This window comes from Anas acuta, chromosome 23, assembly GCF_963932015.1.
Source record: "Anas acuta chromosome 23, bAnaAcu1.1, whole genome shotgun sequence".
NCBI lineage: Eukaryota > Metazoa > Chordata > Aves > Anseriformes > Anatidae > Anas > Anas acuta.
Genome location: NC_089001.1, coordinates 3935335 through 3954451, shown reverse-complemented (window position 1 = coordinate 3954451; position 19117 = coordinate 3935335). Strand labels below are relative to the sequence as shown.

The 19117-nt window shown below is 66.9% G+C and overlaps 3 protein-coding genes across 8 annotated transcripts; all 3 read left to right on the top strand.

Annotated features, from left to right (window-relative positions):
• The first annotated feature begins 115 nt into the window (after nt 1-115).
• On the top strand, nt 116-7384 carry ABCG4 (ATP binding cassette subfamily G member 4). Of its 4 annotated transcripts, none has more exons than XM_068659484.1 (16): nt 116-268; nt 544-649; nt 1470-1707; nt 3514-3631; nt 3712-3844; nt 4019-4069; nt 4195-4340; nt 4531-4654; nt 4812-4926; nt 5056-5192; nt 5388-5486; nt 5612-5780; nt 6250-6350; nt 6439-6597; nt 6702-6820; nt 6899-7384. In XM_068659484.1, exons 3-16 carry the CDS (start codon nt 1479-1481, stop codon nt 7122-7124), a joined length of 1926 nt encoding a protein of 641 aa, XP_068515585.1. In that variant the 5' UTR covers nt 116-268; nt 544-649; nt 1470-1478; the 3' UTR covers nt 7125-7384. The 4 variants fall into 4 exon arrangements, with proteins under 4 accessions (XP_068515585.1, XP_068515584.1, XP_068515582.1 ...); XM_068659483.1 differs by having other exon boundaries at nt 121-268; nt 505-649; XM_068659481.1 differs by having other exon boundaries at nt 130-268; nt 549-649.
• On the top strand, nt 7143-15593 carry NLRX1 (NLR family member X1). 2 transcript variants are annotated; one of them, XM_068659479.1, is made up of 9 exons: nt 7143-8760; nt 10660-10741; nt 10927-10987; nt 11152-11249; nt 11340-11956; nt 12387-13795; nt 14470-14556; nt 14660-14911; nt 15030-15593. In XM_068659479.1, exons 2-9 carry the CDS (start codon nt 10663-10665, stop codon nt 15346-15348), a joined length of 2922 nt encoding a protein of 973 aa, XP_068515580.1. In that variant the 5' UTR covers nt 7143-8760; nt 10660-10662; the 3' UTR covers nt 15349-15593. The 2 variants fall into 2 exon arrangements, with proteins under 2 accessions (XP_068515580.1, XP_068515579.1); XM_068659478.1 differs by lacking the exon at nt 7143-8760 and adding an exon at nt 10130-10244.
• Nucleotides 15297-19055, top strand: NHERF4 (NHERF family PDZ scaffold protein 4). 2 transcript variants are annotated; one of them, XM_068659488.1, is made up of 10 exons: nt 15297-15433; nt 16207-16234; nt 16480-16544; nt 16701-16912; nt 17016-17202; nt 17288-17424; nt 17497-17701; nt 17833-18029; nt 18180-18350; nt 18493-19055. In XM_068659488.1, exons 1-10 carry the CDS (start codon nt 15391-15393, stop codon nt 18535-18537), a joined length of 1290 nt encoding a protein of 429 aa, XP_068515589.1. In that variant the 5' UTR covers nt 15297-15390; the 3' UTR covers nt 18538-19055. The 2 variants fall into 2 exon arrangements, with proteins under 2 accessions (XP_068515589.1, XP_068515590.1); XM_068659489.1 differs by lacking the exon at nt 15297-15433 and adding an exon at nt 15706-15873.
• Nucleotides 19056-19117: the final 62 nt, after the last annotated feature.

Below are 19117 nucleotides of genomic sequence, written 5' to 3'. Positions count from 1 at the left end.
CTGGGCGTGGATTTGGGGGTGATGGGGAAGCTGGGGGGGGGGGTGACCCAGGGGTGCGACGTGGGGGGGTGGCAAATTGGGGGCTGGGCGAGCTGGGGGGAGGCTGCTGGGGCTTTTGGGGCGTGCGGGAAGAGAGGGACGAAGGAAGGAAGCGGGGCCGGTGCCTTTGGTGCCTTTAAGAGGGGTTTTTTTTCGCCACCCCCCCCCAGCGGCGGGGGGCTCAGCCGGGCCGGGGGCTGCGGCACGGCCACGGGAGACACGGACACAGGTGACACGGCCACGGGTGGCGCTGCCCCGACCCCCCCCGGCTCCCCCAGACCCCCCCAAAAAGCCGCCTCCTTCCTCCTTCCCCCCCTCCCTCCCTCCCTCCTTGCCATCCGTGCGCATCGCAGCCCCGCGGAGGGCTGGGGCTGGGGATGGGGAGGGGACCGCGGCTGCTGGGGACCCGCAGGGACAAAGCTCAGCCCGGAGCCGGGTGCTGAGCACCGGGCACCCCCCCGGCAGCCCCCCCCCGGGCTCCGGGCAGCGCCCCTTTGTCCGCAGGGGAGGGAGAGAGGAGAGGAGAGAGGAGAAAGGCGGCGGCGCTGCGGCAGCGGGGAGCGGCGGAGCTCCGGGAGCTGCGCTGGGAACGGAGCCCGCAGCCCGGCAGGTGAGAGCCCCGGGGGGGTCTTGGGGGGGTCCCCAAAAAGCTCGGGGCTAGCGGGGAGGGAAGGGGCCGGGAGGGAGGAGGAAGGTCCTCGGCCGAGCTGCCGCCCCCAGCCCCCGCTTCGTGCGTGCGCCCAGCTCCGGAGAGGGGATTTTGGGGGGATTTGGGGGGGTTTGGGAGCGCTGCTGGTTACGAGAGGAGGAAGCAAGGTGAGCTTCGTGCCCCCCCGCATCCATCAGACCCCCGGCACTGACCCCCTTAAGCAAGGGGGGGAGCAAAGCTTGAGGCTGCAGGGGGCGGGCGGGGGGGGGATCCTGCAGCCCTGGCACCCACCTTTTCTCCCCTAGGGCTGGGGGTGGTGATTTTGGGGTTTTTGTTTGTGTTTTTTTTTTTTTTTTTTTTTTTTTTTTTTTCCCCCTCCCCACCCTCAGCCCTGCAAGGGATGCGCCTGCAGCGGGGAGATCTCGGCGCAGCTCCTCGCGAGGCCGTCCTCGCCTTTCAGGGGCTGCGTGTGTGCACTGCAGCTGCGGCCGGGAGCCGCCTGCAGCCTGCGGCTCGGCACCATGTAGGTTGGCAAAACCTCGGGGGGGGACAGCCCTACAGCTGGGGGGGTCCCTTTAGGACGGGGGGATGCCCCGATCCCGGCCGGTGATGCTGCAGGGGGACTGGAGCTGAGTGGGGATGGAGCGGGTGACAGCGTGGTGACACCAGTTTGGTGCTGGGCTCCTGACTGGGGCTGTGCTGGTGAAGGATGGGGGCGTGAAATGGGTCCCTGGTCCCAAAAAAAAAAAGGGGCCCCCGGTGAGCTCTGCGTCTCCCCCAGCGCGCCACCATGGCGGAGAAGGGCATGGATCCCGCCTGCGTCTCCATCGCCCTGGAGGACACGGTGTGCCACGGCAGCCCCCCGGACGCCCCGCTGCTCACCACCCACCTGAAGAAGGTGGAGAACCACATCACGGAGGCGCAGCGCTTCTCCCACCTCCCGAAACGCTCGGCCGTCAACATCGAGTTCATCGACCTGTCCTACTCCGTGCGCGAGGGCTCCTGGTGGAGGAAGAGAGGTAGGGGGCCGCGGCCGGGCAGGGGTCCTGGGGCTGTCACAGCTCTGTCCCGCTCCCTGACCTCTCCCGGGTCCCCAGTGTCATCGTCTGTGCTGGATCCGTCCTTTTTTTTGCCCAAAATGAGCGCCAGGAGCTTGGCGTGGTGCTCAGCTGCCTGGCCCCAAAACCAGGTCCCGTTCTGGGGGCTGTGTGGGGTACACATGGCACTTTCCTGGCAGAGGGGCAGCCAGGATGGCTGAGTTTCCTCAGCACGGTGTTTTGGGGTGTGGTGGCTGCTGTGCCAACTGCAGGAGACCCCAAAAGGTGCCCCAGCGTGGTGAGGGGGTGCGTGGTGTGTGTGGGGTCCTTTCCAGAAGCCCCCTGTGCAACCGGGGCCGTGCTCCCTGTCCCCGTGTGCCACTCCGGCCCGGAGCTCGGGGAGGAAAAAGGGGAGGCAGCTGGCAGCTGGTGGGTGGTAGTCTGCTTTAATTAGCTCTCTGTTAATGGGATGCCAATCAGGCAGCCCCGTGGGACAGGGGGGAGCTGATCTGGGGAAGGTGAAGGGCGGCAGGGCTGGGGGTGCGCACAGCGAGGCTGCGGGGTCCCTGCTCAGCCCCGAGGGTTTGCAGGTGGGGAAACTGAGGCAGGGCCCGGCAGCGGGACCAGCCCCAGGGCGAGCTCTGCCTCGGGATGCGGGGGAATCACGAGGTGGGGGCCAAACCCAGGAGCTGGGGGTGCCCGGGGCAGAGCAGGGCGCAGCACCCGGGGGTTTTGGGGTGCGCACCAGCGGCGAGGAGCGCGCCGAGGGCTCCTGGGGTGCTGGGGGAGGCAGGAGGAGGATGCTGTCCTCCCCCCGGAGCGGGCAGGGCGGCGCGGTGGTGCTGGCGGCCAGGATTTGGCCCCGGGTGCTGAAGCAGGAGGTTACTGGCAGTCAATGAACGCGAGTAACCGCTGCGCAAGCTGCAGTGGCGCCGACGTGAGCAGCATGCGCGCCGCTCGCTCGCCCCGCTGCCGGCACCCACGGCGCCCTGCCCGCCCCCCTCCCTCCCCGTGCCTCTCCCCTCGGGGTGCCCGGACCCCAGGGGTGCGTTTTGGGGCTCAGAGGGGGCTGGAGGTGCCGGATTTGTGCTCCAGGAGAGGGGCTGCCCCGTTATTGTGGGGTGCGCAGGGCTGGCCCCAAGGCTTGTCCCCATCTTGCAGGTGGGGATGGATGTGGTGGCATCACCCCAAGGCAGCTGCAGCCACGGGGTGTGGGGTGGGCGTTTTGGGAAGAGGTGCCCAGACCTCATCCGTGGTTCCTCGTAGCCCCAGCACCCCACAAACCACAGCTCCCCTGCCGGGGCTGCATTTAGGGGCGCTTCCCGGCAGCATGGGGCTATGCTCGGTCCCTGCTCCCCCCCCAACACGTCGTCGCCGCGTTCCTGCTGCCACAAAATGCTAACGAGCCGCCTTAAAGCAGAGATAATTCCAGGTCTGATTAGCGGTGGCTGCTGCCAGGAGCCACGGCGTGAATGCCAATGAAGGCAGCAGCCGGCAGGCCTGGGGGCTCTGCCTGCCCCTCCGCCGGGGTGGCACAACGTGGCACCGTGTCACAGCCCCGTGGCCATCCTCAGCAGGCTCCCTCCTGTTTTTTTTCCTGCTCTGTGGGATCATCTAGGGCACGGCTCTTTCTAGGACCAGCCAAAAACCGGGGGCAGAGAGCACCCTGGAAGTGCCGCCGGCTGTGGCACACGTGGAGGTCTTTGGGGTCCCCCCGGTGCCGAGATGCTGTCGCAGCCCCCTTGCACTGACCCCAAACTCCAGACCCTCTCTGTTCCTTCCCCCCAGGGTACAAAACTCTCCTCAAATGCCTGTCGGGGAAGTTCTGCCAGCGGGAGCTCATCGGGATCATGGGGCCCTCGGGTGCCGGCAAGTCCACACTGATGAACATCCTGGCTGGCTACCGGTGAGGCTGGGGGGGCGCTTGGGGAGGCTTTGGGGGGGGTCTGAGCTTCATCCACCCCCCCGGGCTCCTCCATCCCGCAGGGAAACGGGCATGAAGGGGCAGATCCTGGTGAACGGCCGCCCGCGGGACCTGCGCACCTTCCGCAAGATGTCGTGCTACATCATGCAGGACGACATGCTGCTGCCGCACCTCACCGTGCTCGAGGCCATGATGGTGAGCTCCTGGGGGGGGGCTGCGGGGCCCCCACGCTGCTGCTGGCTCCTTCTGGTGATGGTGGTGGGGTGTGGGGGACTACTCCCGCTCACCGTGAGCTGTGACCCCCCCGACACGGATCGGGGATGCCCCCGGGGCTGAGGGGATCTCACCCTGCCCGTCCTCCCCCCGCAGGTCTCCGCTAACCTGAAGCTGAGCGAGAAGCAGGAGGTGAAGAAGGAGCTGGTGAGTGCCGAGGGAGGTGGGTTTGGGGTTTATCTCGCCCCAGAATGGGGGCTGAGGGACCCCCAGGTGGTGGGGACAGGGCGAGGGTCCCTGGGGTATGGCGGTGACGGAGGCTGTGCCCCCAGGTCAATGAGATCCTGACGGCGCTGGGGCTGCTGGAGTGCTCCTACACCCGCACCAGCTCGCTCTCGGGGGGGCAGCGCAAGCGCCTGGCCATCGCCCTGGAGCTGGTGAACAACCCCCCGGTGATGTTCTTCGACGAGCCCACCAGGTGGGACCCCCGGGGGCACAGGCTGGGACCCCCAGGGGGGCTGCAACAGGGTGCTCTCCTCCGTGGCCCTGAAAGAAGGGGGTGCCTGCAGTTGGAGGGTGTTTTTGGGGTGTCCATTTTCCCCTCTCACCTCTCCCCTTCTCTCTTTGCTCTTTCTTTTTCTCCTCTTCCTCCCCCTCCGTGGCCGCAGCGGCTTGGACAGCGCCTCCTGCTTCCAGGTGGTGTCCCTGATGCGCTCCCTGGCACAGGGCGGCCGCACCATCATCTGCACCATCCACCAGCCCAGCGCCAAGCTCTTCGAGATGTTCGACAAGGTTTGGGATGGGGCACGGGGCCCCTCGGGCAGGGAGGGAAGGCCTGGGAGGGGTGGGGGGGCTGGCAGAGGTGTCCCACGGGTGGGGAGGAGCAGGAGAGGGGTCCCCGCTGTGCTCCGTGCTTGCCAGATTTGCTTCCTTTTTTTTTTTTCCCCAGCTGTACATCCTGAGCCAGGGCCAGTGCATCTTCAAAGGCGTCGTGACCAACCTCATCCCCTACCTGAAGGGCCTCGGCCTCCACTGCCCCACCTACCACAACCCTGCTGACTTCAGTGAGTGCCCCCCCGCCCGGTTTTGGGCCGTGTTTTTGGGGTCCCCCAAAGGGACGGGGGCTCCCACCTCCTGGTGGACGCCGAGGTTTGGCTCAGCACCGCTCAGGGCTCCCGTCCTCCTCTCTGCAGTCATCGAGGTGGCCTCGGGAGAGTACGGGGACCTCAACCCGGTCCTGTTCCGCGCCGTGCAGAACGGCATGTGCACCATGGCCGAGAAGAAGGGCAGCCCCGAAAAGGCCGACTCGTGCCCGGCGCACTGCGTGGCGGTGAGCGGGGAGCTGAGCGGGCTCCTGGAGCCACGGGGGGCACGGATCCCGGGGTGCCCAGCTGGGGACACCCCCGTCCCGCCTGCCCCATGCTGCGGGTGCGCAGCGGGGGCACCCCAGAAGTTTTGGGTACCCCCATTGGGAGATGCTCCCTCGTCCCTGAGCCGTGTTTCTGGCTTTTCTGTGGTCTCACAGGACGTGGACCACATCGAGAGCCACACGTTCGCCACCAGCACCTCCACCCAGTTCTGCATCCTCTTCAAGAGAACCTTCGTCTGCATCCTGCGGGACACGGTGAGGGGCACGGAGCCCACCCGGGGCTCTCCCTGGAGCAAGGGGCAGGCTGTGCTCTGCCACGCCGGGGTGCTGCGGGGCCGTGGCACTGCCTCGCTCAGCCCCCTGGCCCCCCGTTCCTACAGGTGCTGACCCACCTGCGGTTCATGTCCCACATCTGCATCGGGGTGCTGATCGGGCTGCTCTACCTGCACATCGGCAACGACGCGGGCAAAGTCTTCAACAACACCGGCTTCCTCTTCTTCTCCATGCTCTTCCTCATGTTCGCCGCGCTCATGCCCACCATCCTCACCTGTAAGGAGCTCCCGGCCCCAGGGGTGGGGGTGCTGGGTGCTGGGGGGGGGGGCTGAGCTGGATAAAAGGGGGGAAACTGGGCAGGAGAAGGGGGAAAAAAAAATTAAGAAAAAGGGAAAACGTCCTTGGGGATGTCCCAGTGCTGCAGTTTGGTTGCTGCCTGGCCCAGAGCAGACTCGTGGAGGTTTTTTTCCTGCTGAGAGGAGCTCTGTGGAGCTGTGCTCCCCGCTGCTGCCTCTCCCTCTCGCTTCCTCAAAAAGCTCTGCCTGAAACCCCCTGGCCCTGCTGACTTCTCCACGCACCAAATTCCCCTTTCAGCCTCGTTTTATCCCCCCTGGTGAAGCCGTTTGGGTTCCTGCCCGCATGCAGACAGCTGCTGGAGGGGGGGGGGGATTTATCCCCATGGGGGTGGGCAGAGGGGCTGCAGCAGCCCGGGCTGGGGCTCTGCCCACCCCTTCGCACCCCGCAGTTCCCCAGGAGATGTCGGTGTTCCTGCGCGAGCACCTCAACTACTGGTACAGCCTGAAAGCCTACTACCTGGCCAAGACCATGGCCGACGTGCCCTTCCAGGTGAGCCCCAAACCACGGCCCCCACACCCCCCTGCGTCCCCAGAAAAGGGTTCCGCAGGGCTCCAGCAGGGCTCTGTCCCCTCCGCAGGTGATCTGCCCCATCGCCTACTGCAGCATCGTGTACTGGATGACGGGGCAGCCCCCCGAAGCCACGCGCTTCCTCCTCTTCTCCGCCCTGGCCACCGCCACGGCCCTGGTGGCTCAGTCCCTCGGGCTCCTCATCGGAGCCGCCTCCACCTCGCTGCAGGTCAGGAGGGGGCTCGGAGGTACCCGGGGTGGAAGGGGGAGGTCGCAGGGGGGGGTCCCGTGCGCAAATTTGGGGACCCGCGTTCGGGCGGCTGTGCTCCCCAGGTGGCCACCTTCGTGGGTCCCGTCACCGCCATCCCCGTGCTGCTCTTCTCGGGCTTCTTCGTCAGCTTCAAGACCATCCCCACCTACCTGCAGTGGAGCTCCTACGTCTCCTACGTCAGGTGGGGACCCCCCCGTGGGGCTGGGGAGGGGCTGGGGGGCGCACACACGGGGTGACAACACGGGGTGCTCTGCCCCAGGTACGGCTTCGAGGGCGTCATCCTCACCATCTACGCCATGGAGCGCGAGGACCTGGAGTGCCTGGAGGACTTCTGCCCTTTCCAAAAGCCCATCAAGATCCTGCAGGAGCTGGACGTGGAGGAGGCCAAGCTCTACCTGGACTTCCTCATCCTGGGCATCTTCTTCGTCATCCTGCGGCTCCTGGCGTACCTGGTGCTCAGGTACAAGGTCAAGTCGGAGAGATAAAGGGGCCGCAGGGCCCCGCTGCCGCTCCCGGGCCTGGCCTGGGGACAGACACAGCCGGACCCGGCGCCCCGGGGCCGTTTCGGTGGGTGCCAGCCAGGCCTGGCTCAGTCGAGAAGGGTTTTGAGACATCTCGGAACTGTTTTAACCTTCCCACGCACTCCTCATCGCCAACGTTTTGTACAGCCCTGGCGCCTGCCGCCCTCATTTCCCCGGGGACTGCCGGACCCCACGGAGCTTGGGGCCCCTCCGGCCACCCTGCTCCTCTCCGAGGGGCACTGGGGACGGTCCCAAAGGGCCAAGGGGGCTGCTCCGTGCCAGGAGGGGACACCCGCAGAGCCACCACGAGCCCCCGGAGCACCAGGCCGGCAGCATCAGCATGGAGAGGAGCCCAAAGACTCAGCAGTTGCACAAGGCTTTCGTGTTTCCTGCCGCCGTAGCCACAGAGATTGCTGCATCCCCTTTGCCTTTTGGCCTAGATCTCCCCCCTTTTTATTTTTTTCCTCTTTTTTTAATTTTTATTTTAGCCCTCCCTGCTGCCAGCCTGCATGGAGAGGAAGGGGAGGCAGCGGGCAGAGGACGCGGGGCTCTTGTTCTGCTACAAACCCGGGGACCTGGCAGGGTCTGTGGGATGGGGACGGTGCTCTCAGCCCTTTGGCAGCCTCCTCTTTGGTCCCGGTTGTCTTTGGGATCCGAGCCAAGAGGATAAAAGCAGCAGGACCCTGCTGGGGTAGGAGCGCACAGAAACGGGTCCCAGGAGCACTGGGGCTGGGGAGCAGGTGAGGTCTCGGCGCAGTTTGTGTGCAGCAGGTGAGCCTGGCGCTGGGAAAGGGCTTTGCGCTTGGGCACTGGTGTCCGGATGAGGTCCCTTTTTGGGTAAAGCCCCTTTTGGATAAGGTCCCTTTTGGCAAGGGTCCCTGGCGGCTCCCCCAGAGGCACCCCTGGAGGAGGGAAGGCGTTTGGGCACCTCGCTGCCTCTCTGAAGGACACGGGGCTGTGCTCATCCCACCGGGAACCTGCTGCTGGAGCACGGACACGGGAGGGCACAGCTCGACCCCAGGCACCCCACAAGCAGCAGGGGCCAGGCTGCAGCAATATCCTCGGGACTCTCCTTCGCTTCTCTTGGCTCGTCTTGGGACTGCTCCGCAGCGGGTGTGCGGATGGCAGATGCAGGGCTGGGTTTCCCCTGCCTGGACAGCACGGACACGAGGAGCTCGGAGCCACGAGGGGCTGGGAGCAGGATGCGCCCCCCGTGCTGAGCATTTGGGTTTTCCCCAGGGCCTCTCGGCTGACTTCTCGCTGTCCCTTTGCAAAATTCCCTTCGGTTCCTGCGTCCTCCTCCCCTGCTGACCCCGTGCCGTGCCCTGTGGGGAAGCCACAGGGGGTGGCGGAGCTGCAGGGCTGTCACCCATCTCCATCTCACCGTCTTGGGGGTTTTTTGGGACTGCTGCCCCCCTCCTGCCCTGCTCTTGGGGCTCATTCAGCCTTGCCCAGCATGGGCTGGGTGCTGCTGGGCTGAGGTTTTTCCCCTGGGCGTGGATCCCAAAGCAGCCGGAGGTGCTGATGGAGCAGCTTCACGCGGGCCCTGCCTCCTGCTGCTCCAAACACGGGGACCAGAGGGGTGAGGACCGGGGCTGGGGTGAGCTCTGGAGGGGGAGAACGGCTCTGCCGGGGGCTTTGGGGTGTGGGGATGGGGGGCTTGAGGGGGTTCTGGGCTTGTCCTGAGCGCTGTGGCAGCAGCGAGGATGCACTTTATTATCAGAGCAGGGGCAGGGCAGCGGGGACGCTTCTGGCTGCGGGCATCCCCGCGGGGACCGTGGCCAGATAATCGCGAGGAGGGCGATGGAGAAGAGCAGGCTTCTTCCCCTACACCCCCTCTCCCCTCCTGCGCCCCCCCTGCCCCTGCCATGCACTTTGAAGGGACGAGGCCACGGCTCCGGCTGTGGCTCTGGCTCCTGGGGAGCGCTGGTTGCACTCCAACCCCTCACAACCTGCTTCAGCTCCTTCCCCCGGCTCCCTCGGCCCCAAGGCAGGGGCCCCTCACCTCCACGCAGGAGCAGCTTTAACCCCTGCTCCCAGGGTCCATTTGCCAAAAAAATCGTGGAGATACCAGCCCCAAGGCCAAGGGAGGTGGGTGCAGGGGGGCGTTCGCCTCCAGTCCTGCTTCCTCGTTTTGGGGAGGCTGCGCAGCAGGGTTGGGGCACTGCTGACCCTACAAAAGGGCCTGGCCGGACCCAGGCAGGGTGGGAGCGAGCTCCTGGGGTCTGGGGGGGACTGGGGGAGACTGGGAGGGACTGGGGAGCTGCCACAGGTGGGTGCCCCGTGGGGACAGCGTGCCCGGGTCCTGGCAGTGCTCAGCAGTGTCCGGAGAGCCCTGGGGCAGGCGGAGGCGTCGCGGCGTGTGTCAGGGTTTGGGGGGTGCCAGCTGTGCTCGTGGGGTTTCACACATCAATAAAACCTATATTTATAGTGTATTTATGGGGGGTGTGTAGTGTATTTATGGGGTATTTATGGGGCTGCCTCCCCTCTCTGGGGACCGAGGGGAGAGGCGCACGGGGACGGGTGTCCCATGGGTGCTGGGGGGGGGGGGGGGGGGGGCGCACCCCAACCCCCGTGGGCTTTCAGGAGGGACATTTGGGATGCGAGTGCAAGCACGAGAGGGGGTGGGGGGGGCAGGCTGGGATTTTCTGGGTGTTTCCTGGGCTTCCCCAGCACTTTTTGGGGTGCCGGAGCAGCTCCACACCCTGCGCGCTGCGTGCCCGTACAGGCGCGCATTGCACAACCCTGCACCAGCCCGGCCTGCAGCCGCCCCCGGACCCCCAAAACACCCTCGGGACCCCCCCCCAATTCCCTCCAGTCCCCCCCAATCCCCTCCAAACCCCCCCCGGTCCTCTCATTGAGCCCCGTCCCCGCCGCATCCCCGGCTCCGGGCGGGGGCGCGCTCCCCCCGGCGCTGCTCCCGGGGACCGGGCGGGACCGGGGGCGGTCCGGGGGGGGGAACCGGGGCGGAACGGGGCGGGACGGGGGGGGGCCAAGCCTCAGGAAGTCCCCGGTGCCCTCCGCCGAGCCCTTCCCGAGCCGGGGCTGCCGTCGGGGGGATCCCGGGGGGGGCCCCCGCGGGAGGTGACAGCGGCTGCGGGGGCTTTGGGAACGCGGGGAGGTGGCTCCGGGGGGGTTCCCTGGGGTTGGGTTTGGGATTTGGGGTTGATTTGGGGTTTTTGGGGGGCTGCTGAGCCTCTTGTCCGCGGCTGGGGATGGGCAGCGGGAGAGGGGCTTTTGGGGGTTTTAATGGGAAAGCGCTGAAAAGCCCAGCGGGGGGGGTTGGGGGGGGGGTCTGGCAGGAGGAACCCCCCCATTTTCCCCTTTTTTTTCAATATTTTGGCCCTCCCCTCTGGGTTTTGCCACGCTGTCAGGGCTGAGCCCAGGCTCTAGGGCCAGGAGGTGGCAGGAGCAGCGGTGGGGAAAGGGTCTTGGGGGGGGGGGGCTGCCTTGCCTGGCCCCCATCTCACCTCGCTGCCTGACCCTTCTCTTCCCACAGGGGATGTCCCGGGCCGTGCAGGGCCGGGGCTGCCTGCCCTGGGCCTGTTTGGGACCATACCTTCGAGCTGCTTCGCTGCCAGGTGAGCCCACACCACACCTATGGGGCCAAGACCCCAAATCCACCCCTGTCCTGGGGTCACCTCGTCCCCCCTGGGCACCCACCCCAGCCACACAGTGGGGTGCCGAGGTGGTGCTGGGGATGCTGCGAGCCCTGTGGGGCTGGGGGAGGCTGTGTGGGACCCCAAAGCCCGTTGTGACCCCACAGGTGCTGCCGGCGGCTCCTTCCACGGGAAGATCCTCAGCGGGGCCAGCATCTCCCTGCCCAGGTACAGCAGCACCCCATAACCCCTTCCCAAACCCCTTCCCAATCCTGCCCATCCTCTCTGCCTCTCCCCAACCCCGTGGGGTCCCCGGGTCTCTCCTCGTCACCCCGCTGCCCCCCGGGGCTGCCGGCCCCTGCCCTCCTCCCGATGCTCTCCTCCTGCCCCAGGAGCTGTGTTCGCCACCAAGGAGGCCCCCAGGGCCCCCCAGCCCAGCGCGGCTCCTCCCGGCACGGCTTGGACCACCTGAGGACCGTGGCCTCTTCTGGTGAGCGTGGAGAGGGATGGGGGGGGGCTGTGGTCCCTGCTGGCGAGTGGTGAGGAGCCCTCCTCTTGCCAACGCCTTTTTCCCCCCCAGATGCCATCAAGAAGCACCAGAAGAGCCTGGCGGCGTGGTTCAGCAACCAGCCCAGTGAGGAGAGGCAGTTCGGCCCTTCCTTCTCGCTGGACGCGGTCCACGTGGACCCGGTGATCCGGGAGAGCTCCCTGGAGCAGATCCTGAAGCCTTCCCCCGAGCTGACCATTCGGCACCAGCTCCAGCGCTCCTCCAGGCGGGTCATCAGCCTCCAAAACCTCTTCGAGGCGGACGCCTGTGGGCGGCAGGTGAAGAACGTGGTGCTCTACGGCACCGTGGGCACGGGGAAGAGCACCCTCATCAAGAAGATGGTGGTGGACTGGTGCCACGGGCTCCTGCCCCGCTTCGAGCTGGTCATCCCCTTCTCCTGCGAGGACCTGTCCCACAGCCGCGTCCCCATCTCCCTGCGGCGCCTCGTCACCAAGAAGTACCAGCACCTCCGGGACGTGGCTCCCCTTCTGGGCGCCTCCAACCTCAAGGTTTTGTTCATCCTCAACGGCCTGGAGCGCCTCAACCTGGATTTTCGGCTGGCTGGCACCGAGCTGTGCTGCGACCCCAGCGAGCCCATCGCTCCCTCTGCCATCGTGGTCAACCTGCTGCGAAAATACCTCCTGCCAGAGGTCAGTGGCCCCCCTTCCAGCTCCCCCGTGCTGCAGGGAGAGCCCGGGGATGCTTCAGGCTTGGCTTTTGTGCAAATCGCTCCTTGTCCGGCTTGGCCGCGAGTCAACGGGCAGGCTCCGTCCCTGCAGGGACTCCCCGAGGTGGCTTCTTGCTGATTTGTCCCTGGGGGGTCTTTGGGGAGGCCTGAAAGACGAAGAAGGCAGCAGCTGGGGGCCTGCCTGCTGGGCTGTGCCCTCCCAGATTTAATTTATATCCAGCAGGGGATGGGGAAAGCTCTTCGGTGCGCTTTGCTTGGGCAAGCTTTGAACCAGCGCGCTTCGGGCGGCAGCTTCTCCAACCCCGGGGTGCTCCTGGTGAGAGGTTTGGGGTCCCGCTGAGCCTGGCTAAGAGGCGACGCCTCCCAGCTCACCCGGCCACCTCCGCTTCCAGGCCAGCATCATCGTCACCGCGCGCCCGTCGGCCGTGCGCCGCATCCCCGGCAAGTACGTGGGGCGCTACGCCGAGATCTGCGGCTTCTCCGACACCAACCTGCAGAAGCTCTACTTCCAGATGCGCCTCAGCCAGCCCGGCTGCGGCGGAGAGGGCGGTGAGGGCTCGGGCGAGCAGGAGAACCTGGTGGAGATGCTGTGGAGGAACCTGGAGCGCCAGAACCAGATCGCCGCCGCCTGCTTCTTGCCGTCCTACTGCTGGCTGGTGTGCACCACGCTGCATTTCCTCTACTTCACCCGCACGGTGCCGCCCAGCCAGACCCTGACGGGCATCTACACCAGCTTCCTGAGGCTCAACTTCAGCGGGGAGGTGCTGGACAGCAGCGAGCCCACCGCCGTCTCCATGATGAAGTACGTGGCCAAGACGGTGGGCAAGCTGGCCCACGAGGGGGTGATGTCCCGGCAGACCTGCTTCTCGGAGGAGGACCTGCGGCAGTGCTTCGAGGTGGAGATGAAGACGGAGAGCGAGCTCAACCTCCTGGAGGCCTTCCGCAGCGACGTCTTCCCCTTCTTCCTCACGCCCTGCGTGCAGCCGGGCAGGGAGCACACTTTTGTCTTCACCATCCCCGCCATGCAGGAGTACCTGGCCGCCCTCTACGTGGTGCTGGGCGAGAAGAAGACCCTGGCGCAGAAAGTGGGCAAGGAGCTGTCGGAGCTCATCGGCAAGGTGAGCGAGGACGCCGCCGTGGTGCTGGGCATCGTCTCCAAGGTGCTCCCGCTGCGCTTCCTGCCCGTCCTCTTCAACCTGCTCAAGATCTTCCCCCGCTTCTTCTCGCGGCTGAGCGGCAAGGACCGCGACACGATCGCTCGCACCATGGCGGAGGAGCTGTTCAAAGAGGAGGACTACTACAACGACGACGTCTTGGACCAGATCAACTCCAGCATCCTGGGCGTGGAGGGCCCCCTGCGGCACCCCGACGAGGCCCCCGACGACGAGGTCTTCGAGCTCTTCCCCATCTTCATGGGGGGGCTGCTGTCCCGCCGCAACCGCGCCCTCCTGGAGCAGCTGGGCTGCTCCATCAAGAACCTGGCGGCCTTGGAGATCGCCGAGGCCATGAAGAAGACCGTCATCAGGAACAGCCGCAAGGGGCTGCCCCCCTCGGAGCTGATGGATTACCTCTTCTTCCTGCACGAGTTCCAGAACGAGCGCTTCACGGCCGAGGCCGTCCGCTCCCTGCGCACCGTCAACCTCTCCTCCGTCAAGCTCACCCCCCTCAAGTGCTCCGTGCTGGCCTCCGTGCTGGGCGCAGCGTGCCACGAGGTGGACGAGCTCAACCTCACCTCCTGCAACCTGGACGCCGCCAGCTTGAGGACCCTCTTCCCCGTCCTGCTGCGCTGCAAAGTCCTCCAGTGAGTACCCAGACGGTGTCCCCCCGGGCTCCCCTCGCCTCCAGCCGGGGTAGGGAGCGGGGAGGAGGATTTTATCTGTGCTCAGAGCCATCCCCAAGGACTACAGCATCCGTCGTGCCCTGCTCCTGGCTCGGGCGCTGCGTGCCAGGACCTGCAGTCCCCCCGCAGCCTCCCCGCGAGCAGCGCCCGGTGCCCGCGGGCTCCATCCCATTGCTCGGTGCCCCCCGGTAGCTCGCCCCATTGGGTCCAAGCAGGGCATGTGGACCCCAAAGTAGGGGACATGGGGTCTGTCATGGTCCATTTGGGGCGCTGCAGTCTTCCCATCGCCCAGGGGGTGGCGAGCAGCGCTCGCAGAGATGGAGGCGGCCGTGCAGCGGGGCTGGGCGCCGCTTCCTTCCTCTGGAGCTTGGGGAGGGCTTGGAGGGGTCCTGCTCCCCCCCGAGACCCTCAGCACCCCCAGGCAGGGCTCGGGGCCCCCTCCCCTCCCTCGCTGCTGCCGGCGCTGGCTCTGAAGCTGACGCTGCCCCCGTGCCTTGTGCTCCTTTTTGGGGAGAAAACCTTGGGGGGCTTCGGCTGGGGAGCTCAAGCGGGGCGGCGATGGGGAGGACGGGGTGAGCGGCCCCCCCTGGGCAGCATTTTGGCTGCTCCACCCGCTGTATTTTGCCCTGCACCAGCCTGCAGCTCAACAGCCTGGGCCCTGATGCCTGCGAGGAGCTGCGCGCCCTGCTGCTGCACGCCAAGTGCGCCGTGAGCGACCTGCGGTGAGTGCTGCCTCCATCCCCACCCCAAAAACCCCCCTCCCCGCTCCAGGACCCGCTTCCCAGCACCATCAGCTCCCTGAACGCGCGTCCCCGTGCCCCGCAGGCTGTCCAACAACCCGGTGGGGGTGCAGGGGGCACGGCACCTGGCCGAGGCGCTGGCGGGGAACCGCTCGCTGAGCCGCCTGTCCCTGCTGCACGCCGCCCTGGGGGACCGGGGCGCGGAGGAGATCGCTCGGCGCCTGCCCGAAAACCAGCAGCTGCAGGAGCTCAACCTGGGCTACAACTCCCTGACGGATGCGTCCGCCCTGAGCGTGGTGGAGGTGGCCAAGAAGCACGCCACGCTGGACAAAGTGCAGTGAGTTCAGCCCGCCCGCTCGCGGGCGATGCTCCCCTGCCCAATATCCCTCCTGCTGGCACCTCTCTGCCCGAAATCCTGCCCCATCGCCGTCTCCTTTTCTCCTTTCCCCCCCCAGTTTGTACTTCAACGACATCAGCGAGGAGGGCAAGCGGGCGCTGCACAGCCTGCGCATGGAGCGGGACGGCGTCAGGGCGCTCGTCTTCCTCACGGCGGGCACCGACGTCTCCGACTACTGGTCCAACATCCTGAGCACCGTGCAGAGGAACCTGCCCTTCTGGGACCGCGAGCGGGTTCGCCAGCACCTCGCCCTCCTCCTGCAGGACCTGGAGAGCAGCCGGAGGCAGACGGGCAACCCCTGGAGGAAAGCCAAGTTCCTGCGGGTGGAGAGCGAGGTCAAAAGGATGCTGGCGAAGCTCCAGAACGGGACCCTGTGAGCCGCCGGCCGGGCGGGGAGGAAAATCTATCCCCGGGGGGAGATGCCCAGCGGTCGGGTGCTGCTGAGGCTGTCCAAGGCATTGGGTACGTGGGAGGACCTCCAGGAGCCCAGGAACACCCGGGACTTCTTCTTCTTCTGGGCTTGGAGAGTCCCAGCCCCTGGTGCCCTGGAGCCGAGCCGTGGCAGGGGCAGGGCTCCGGCTTGCTTGTGAAATCCTCGGTGGCATTAAAGCGCTCTGCTTTAGTTTCCTGGTCTCGCTCTTCCCCGCCGCCGCCGTGGGCTGAAGCTGGGAGCCCCTCGGGCTGTCCCCGAGCCCCTCCTCGGGGTGCTGGGTCCCAATTCCCAGCCCTGCTGGGCGAGGGCAGGCGATGCCCCGGGGCTGGGAGGGCAGGGGAGACGTCGGGGGCTGTTTAACCATTAAACCTGCGGCGTCTTGGGAGAGGCGGGGACGCTGGCCTCGCTGCCACTTCACCCTGTACCTTGATCCCCCTCGCCTTCGCTGCTGCCATGAAGCAAATGGAAGGTAGGTGCCGGGGGGAACGGGGCCTCATCCCGCACAGCCCCTGCCCCACGGGCACGTCCCCGGCTCTGTAGGGCAGCGGCAGAGCTCGGGGAGGCGCCGGGAGGGAGCCAGGAAAACGCAGCTGGGCTGTGGGTGGGGGGGCTCGGCAGGAATCCCCTCCCTGGGACATTGTGCTGGAAGAGGTGGGGAGGTTTCCAGCAGTTTTGGGGCCTCGCCCTCCTTACACCCACCCAAAAGTCTCAGGGGGGGGCTGTGCAGACTCTGCGAGCCCACTTGCCGTGGCACGGCACACAGCCCGTGCCTCCTGCGCTCACCTCTCCTCTCCCCCCGCAGGGTTCGAGGGCGACAGGATGGCCATCGTGTAAGTGCTGAGCTCCCCCCCCCTGGGGTCTCGTGGCCCCATAACGGGGCTGTGCTGGGGCGGTGCGGGACGGGCTTCCTGGTCCCGGGGAGGTTTTTCCCTGAGCTGTCAGCTCGGGAGAGATGTAGGGTCAGCCCCAAAAGGGATGTCCCCTCCCGGTGTGCCCTATTGGCAGGGCTGGGGTGGGCAATGGGAAGGCGCTGGGGCTGCCTTAATGTAGCCTCCTTCGCCCTTTATCATTTCAGAAAGTTTGAATTTAACCCCAAAGATGGGATCGACAACCCTGCCCTGTCGCTGGCTGAGGACACGGGTAAATACCCCACTCTCCTGCGGGATCAGGGCACCCGGGGGCACCCCAGGGCGCGCGTGCCAGAGGGAAACGGAGACCCCCACGGCTACGGGGAGGGGGTCCCGGTCCCACAGAGCATCCCTGCGGCCCCTGCTCACCTCCCGTGCCCCCTCGCAGATGGAGAGGCCGCAGGGGAGCCCCGCTTCTACCTCCTGAGCAAGGGCAGAGCGGAGACCTTCGGCTTCTGCCTCCACGAGGAGCTGGGCGGCCGGGGCCATGTGGTGAGGCAGGTGGAGCTGGGGGGGCTGGCCCAGCGCAGGGGGCTGCAGGATGGGGACCGGCTCCTGCAGGTCAACGGGCGCTTCGTGGACCACCTGGACCACCAGCGGGTAAGCCCCGAGCACCCCAAGGGGGGCGCAGAGGGTCCCTGAGCCCCATGGAGAGGTCCCATTCTGCGGGGTGAAGTGCTGGAGGATGGATTTGTGCCCCGAGGTGGTGCAGAGGATCAAGGCCAGCGGGAACCAGGTGCTGCTGGCGGTGCTGGACGGCGATTCCTACGAAGCAGCCAAAGCCCTGGGCAGGGACCTGGCTCAGCTGCTGCCCGCCGACGTCCGCCCGCGCCTCTGCCACGTCAGGAGGGACAAAAACGGCTTCGGCCTCAGCGTCTCGGGGCCAGAAGGTACAGGACGGGGACGGGGACGGGGATGGAAACCTGCTGGTGGTGTCACCCCGCTGGCTCCATCCCGCTCCTTCCCCTGGCACAGGCACCAAGGGGCTGTTCCAGCTCTCGGTGCGGCACGGCGGCCCGGCGGACAGAGCGGGGGTCCCCACGGGCTCCTGGCTCCTGGAGCTGAACGGGGCCAGCGTGAGGAGCTGCTCGCGCGCCCAGCTCGCCCGAAAGGTGCGTGCTGCCCTTCCTGGGACGGGCTCAGGGCTGGCCGTGGTGCTCAGCATCCCCCTGGTTGTCCTACAGCTGAAGCAGAGCGGCAGCAAGATGACGCTGCTGGTGGCATCGGGCGCCGTGGAGGAGTTTTATCGCCTGCGGGGGCTGCAGGTGCCGGCCGTGGCGGCGGACGCCTCCTGGCTGCCCTATAAAGCTCGCGAGCTGCACATGGTGAAGGGCCCCGGTGGCTACGGGTTTCTGCTCAAGGAGGACGACTACGGGGCAGGGGCGATAGGTGAGGGGGGGATCGGGGAGAGCTGCGAGCCCCCTGCCTGTGTTGGGGGTTGCTCCCAATGGGATTTGGGGTCCAGCAGTGTGGGATCGCCCCCCGTGAGCATCTTCTTTCCCCTGTCCCCGCTGCGGCAGGCCAGTTCCTGTGGGAGGTGGATGCCGGGCTGGCGGCCGAGCGGGCGGGGATGAGGGAAGGGGACCGGGTGCTGGCGGTGAACGGCGAGAGCATCGAGGGGCTGGACCACCAGCAGACGGTGCTGAGGATCCGCGCCCACGAGGACCGGGTGACGCTGCTGGTCATCGACCCCGCCAGCGACGAGTTTTACCGCTCGGTACACCTCGGGGACCCCCAGGGTGCGGGGAGAGCAAGGTTGTGGGGTGGATCTCAGCCCCAAACCTGCGTGGGGAGGTCCCTTTAGGGCTCCCGGCTTGCTGTGGAGCTCCACGAGCCGCACAACTCACCCCTCGGTGCTCTCTTCCAGCTGGGGCTGTCCCCTCTGCTGTTCCTCGAGGACGGTGACCCTGCTTCGGGCTCCTGCACGCCCTCCCTGCCCTCTCCCCACGGCTCCCCTGGGCTCTGCCACGTCGATGTGGGACCAAAAGGCCCCGGCTCCTGGCTGGTGGCTGCTGCCAACAGCATAACCATCGCCCAGGTAACCCGTGGCGCCGCGCTGCTCCTGTCCCGGTCCTTCCCTGGCCCCCTTTGGCCGCAGGGGCTGAGCAGAAAGCTCCCCAAAACCCACCCACAGAGCGTTTTGGGGCGGGTGGATGTGTGCTGCCCTCTTGTCCCCACAGAGCCCGTGCAAGGAGGAGCAGAGGTGGCTGCACGAGGCGTTCTAGTGGCCCCCACCATGACCCCGGCGGGTCCAGCCTGCTGCTGCTCCCGGTTCCAGCTCCCCGGAGAGCAGAGGAGCTGCTCGGGACGGCCAACGCTGCTCCAGGCTGGAGCTGCCAGCATCACATCTCGCATGGACTCACCTCTGCTGCCCGAGGCCGGCCCCAGGCTTTTCTTAGCGGCCACCTGAAGGCAGAGCTGCGCCCTCGCCGGCCCCGCTGCCTCCAGGAGCGTTTGGGGACGTGGCACTCGAGCCCTCGCCCAGCTCCAGGCTCTGGGTCGCCCCCAGGAGAGCCGAGGTTGTGCCCCTCACGCCATGACCCGGGGCGAGGGGGAGCCTGGAGCTCGGCTCAGCCCGGGGCTGGCCCTCGGGCGAAGGGGAGAAGGAGCAGCGGAGGCCTCAGGGCACTGGAGGAACCCCCCAGCTCCTCTCCTGGACTTTATGGGATGGTGAAACCGACAAGGATCAGGGCTTGTAAAAATGCTGTGACTGTGAGAATAGTTGGTAAGCTTTCCATCCTAATGTCCTGTTCTGCTTGGCGCTTCCGCGTCCCCCCATAAAGGACACGAACCCACTCCGCCGGT

What these genes read in the sequence shown, in the direction of transcription:
- ABCG4 (XM_068659482.1), top strand. Translation starts at nt 1,089, where the DNA reads ATGCGCCTGCAGCGGGGAGATCTCGGCGCAGCTCCTCGCGAGGCCGTC. An exon ending in CCGTGCTCGAGGCCATGATG is followed by an intron (nt 3,845 to 4,018) that starts GTGAGCTCCTGG and finishes CTCCCCCCGCAG; the next exon opens with GTCTCCGCTAACCTGAAGCT. An exon ending in CATGCCCACCATCCTCACCT is followed by an intron (nt 5,781 to 6,249) that starts GTAAGGAGCTCC and finishes CGCACCCCGCAG; the next exon opens with TTCCCCAGGAGATGTCGGTG.
- NLRX1 (XM_068659479.1), top strand. Translation starts at nt 10,663, where the DNA reads ATGTCCCGGGCCGTGCAGGGCCGGGGCTGCCTGCCCTGGGCCTGTTTG. An exon ending in GAAAATACCTCCTGCCAGAG is followed by an intron (nt 11,957 to 12,386) that starts GTCAGTGGCCCC and finishes CTCCGCTTCCAG; the next exon opens with GCCAGCATCATCGTCACCGC. An exon ending in TGCGCCGTGAGCGACCTGCG is followed by an intron (nt 14,557 to 14,659) that starts GTGAGTGCTGCC and finishes CGTGCCCCGCAG; the next exon opens with GCTGTCCAACAACCCGGTGG.
- NHERF4 (XM_068659488.1), top strand. Translation starts at nt 15,391, where the DNA reads ATGCCCAGCGGTCGGGTGCTGCTGAGGCTGTCCAAGGCATTGG. An exon ending in GAGGCTGTCCAAGGCATTGG is followed by an intron (nt 15,434 to 16,206) that starts GTACGTGGGAGG and finishes CTCCCCCCGCAG; the next exon opens with GGTTCGAGGGCGACAGGATG. An exon ending in GCGCCCAGCTCGCCCGAAAG is followed by an intron (nt 17,425 to 17,496) that starts GTGCGTGCTGCC and finishes GTTGTCCTACAG; the next exon opens with CTGAAGCAGAGCGGCAGCAA.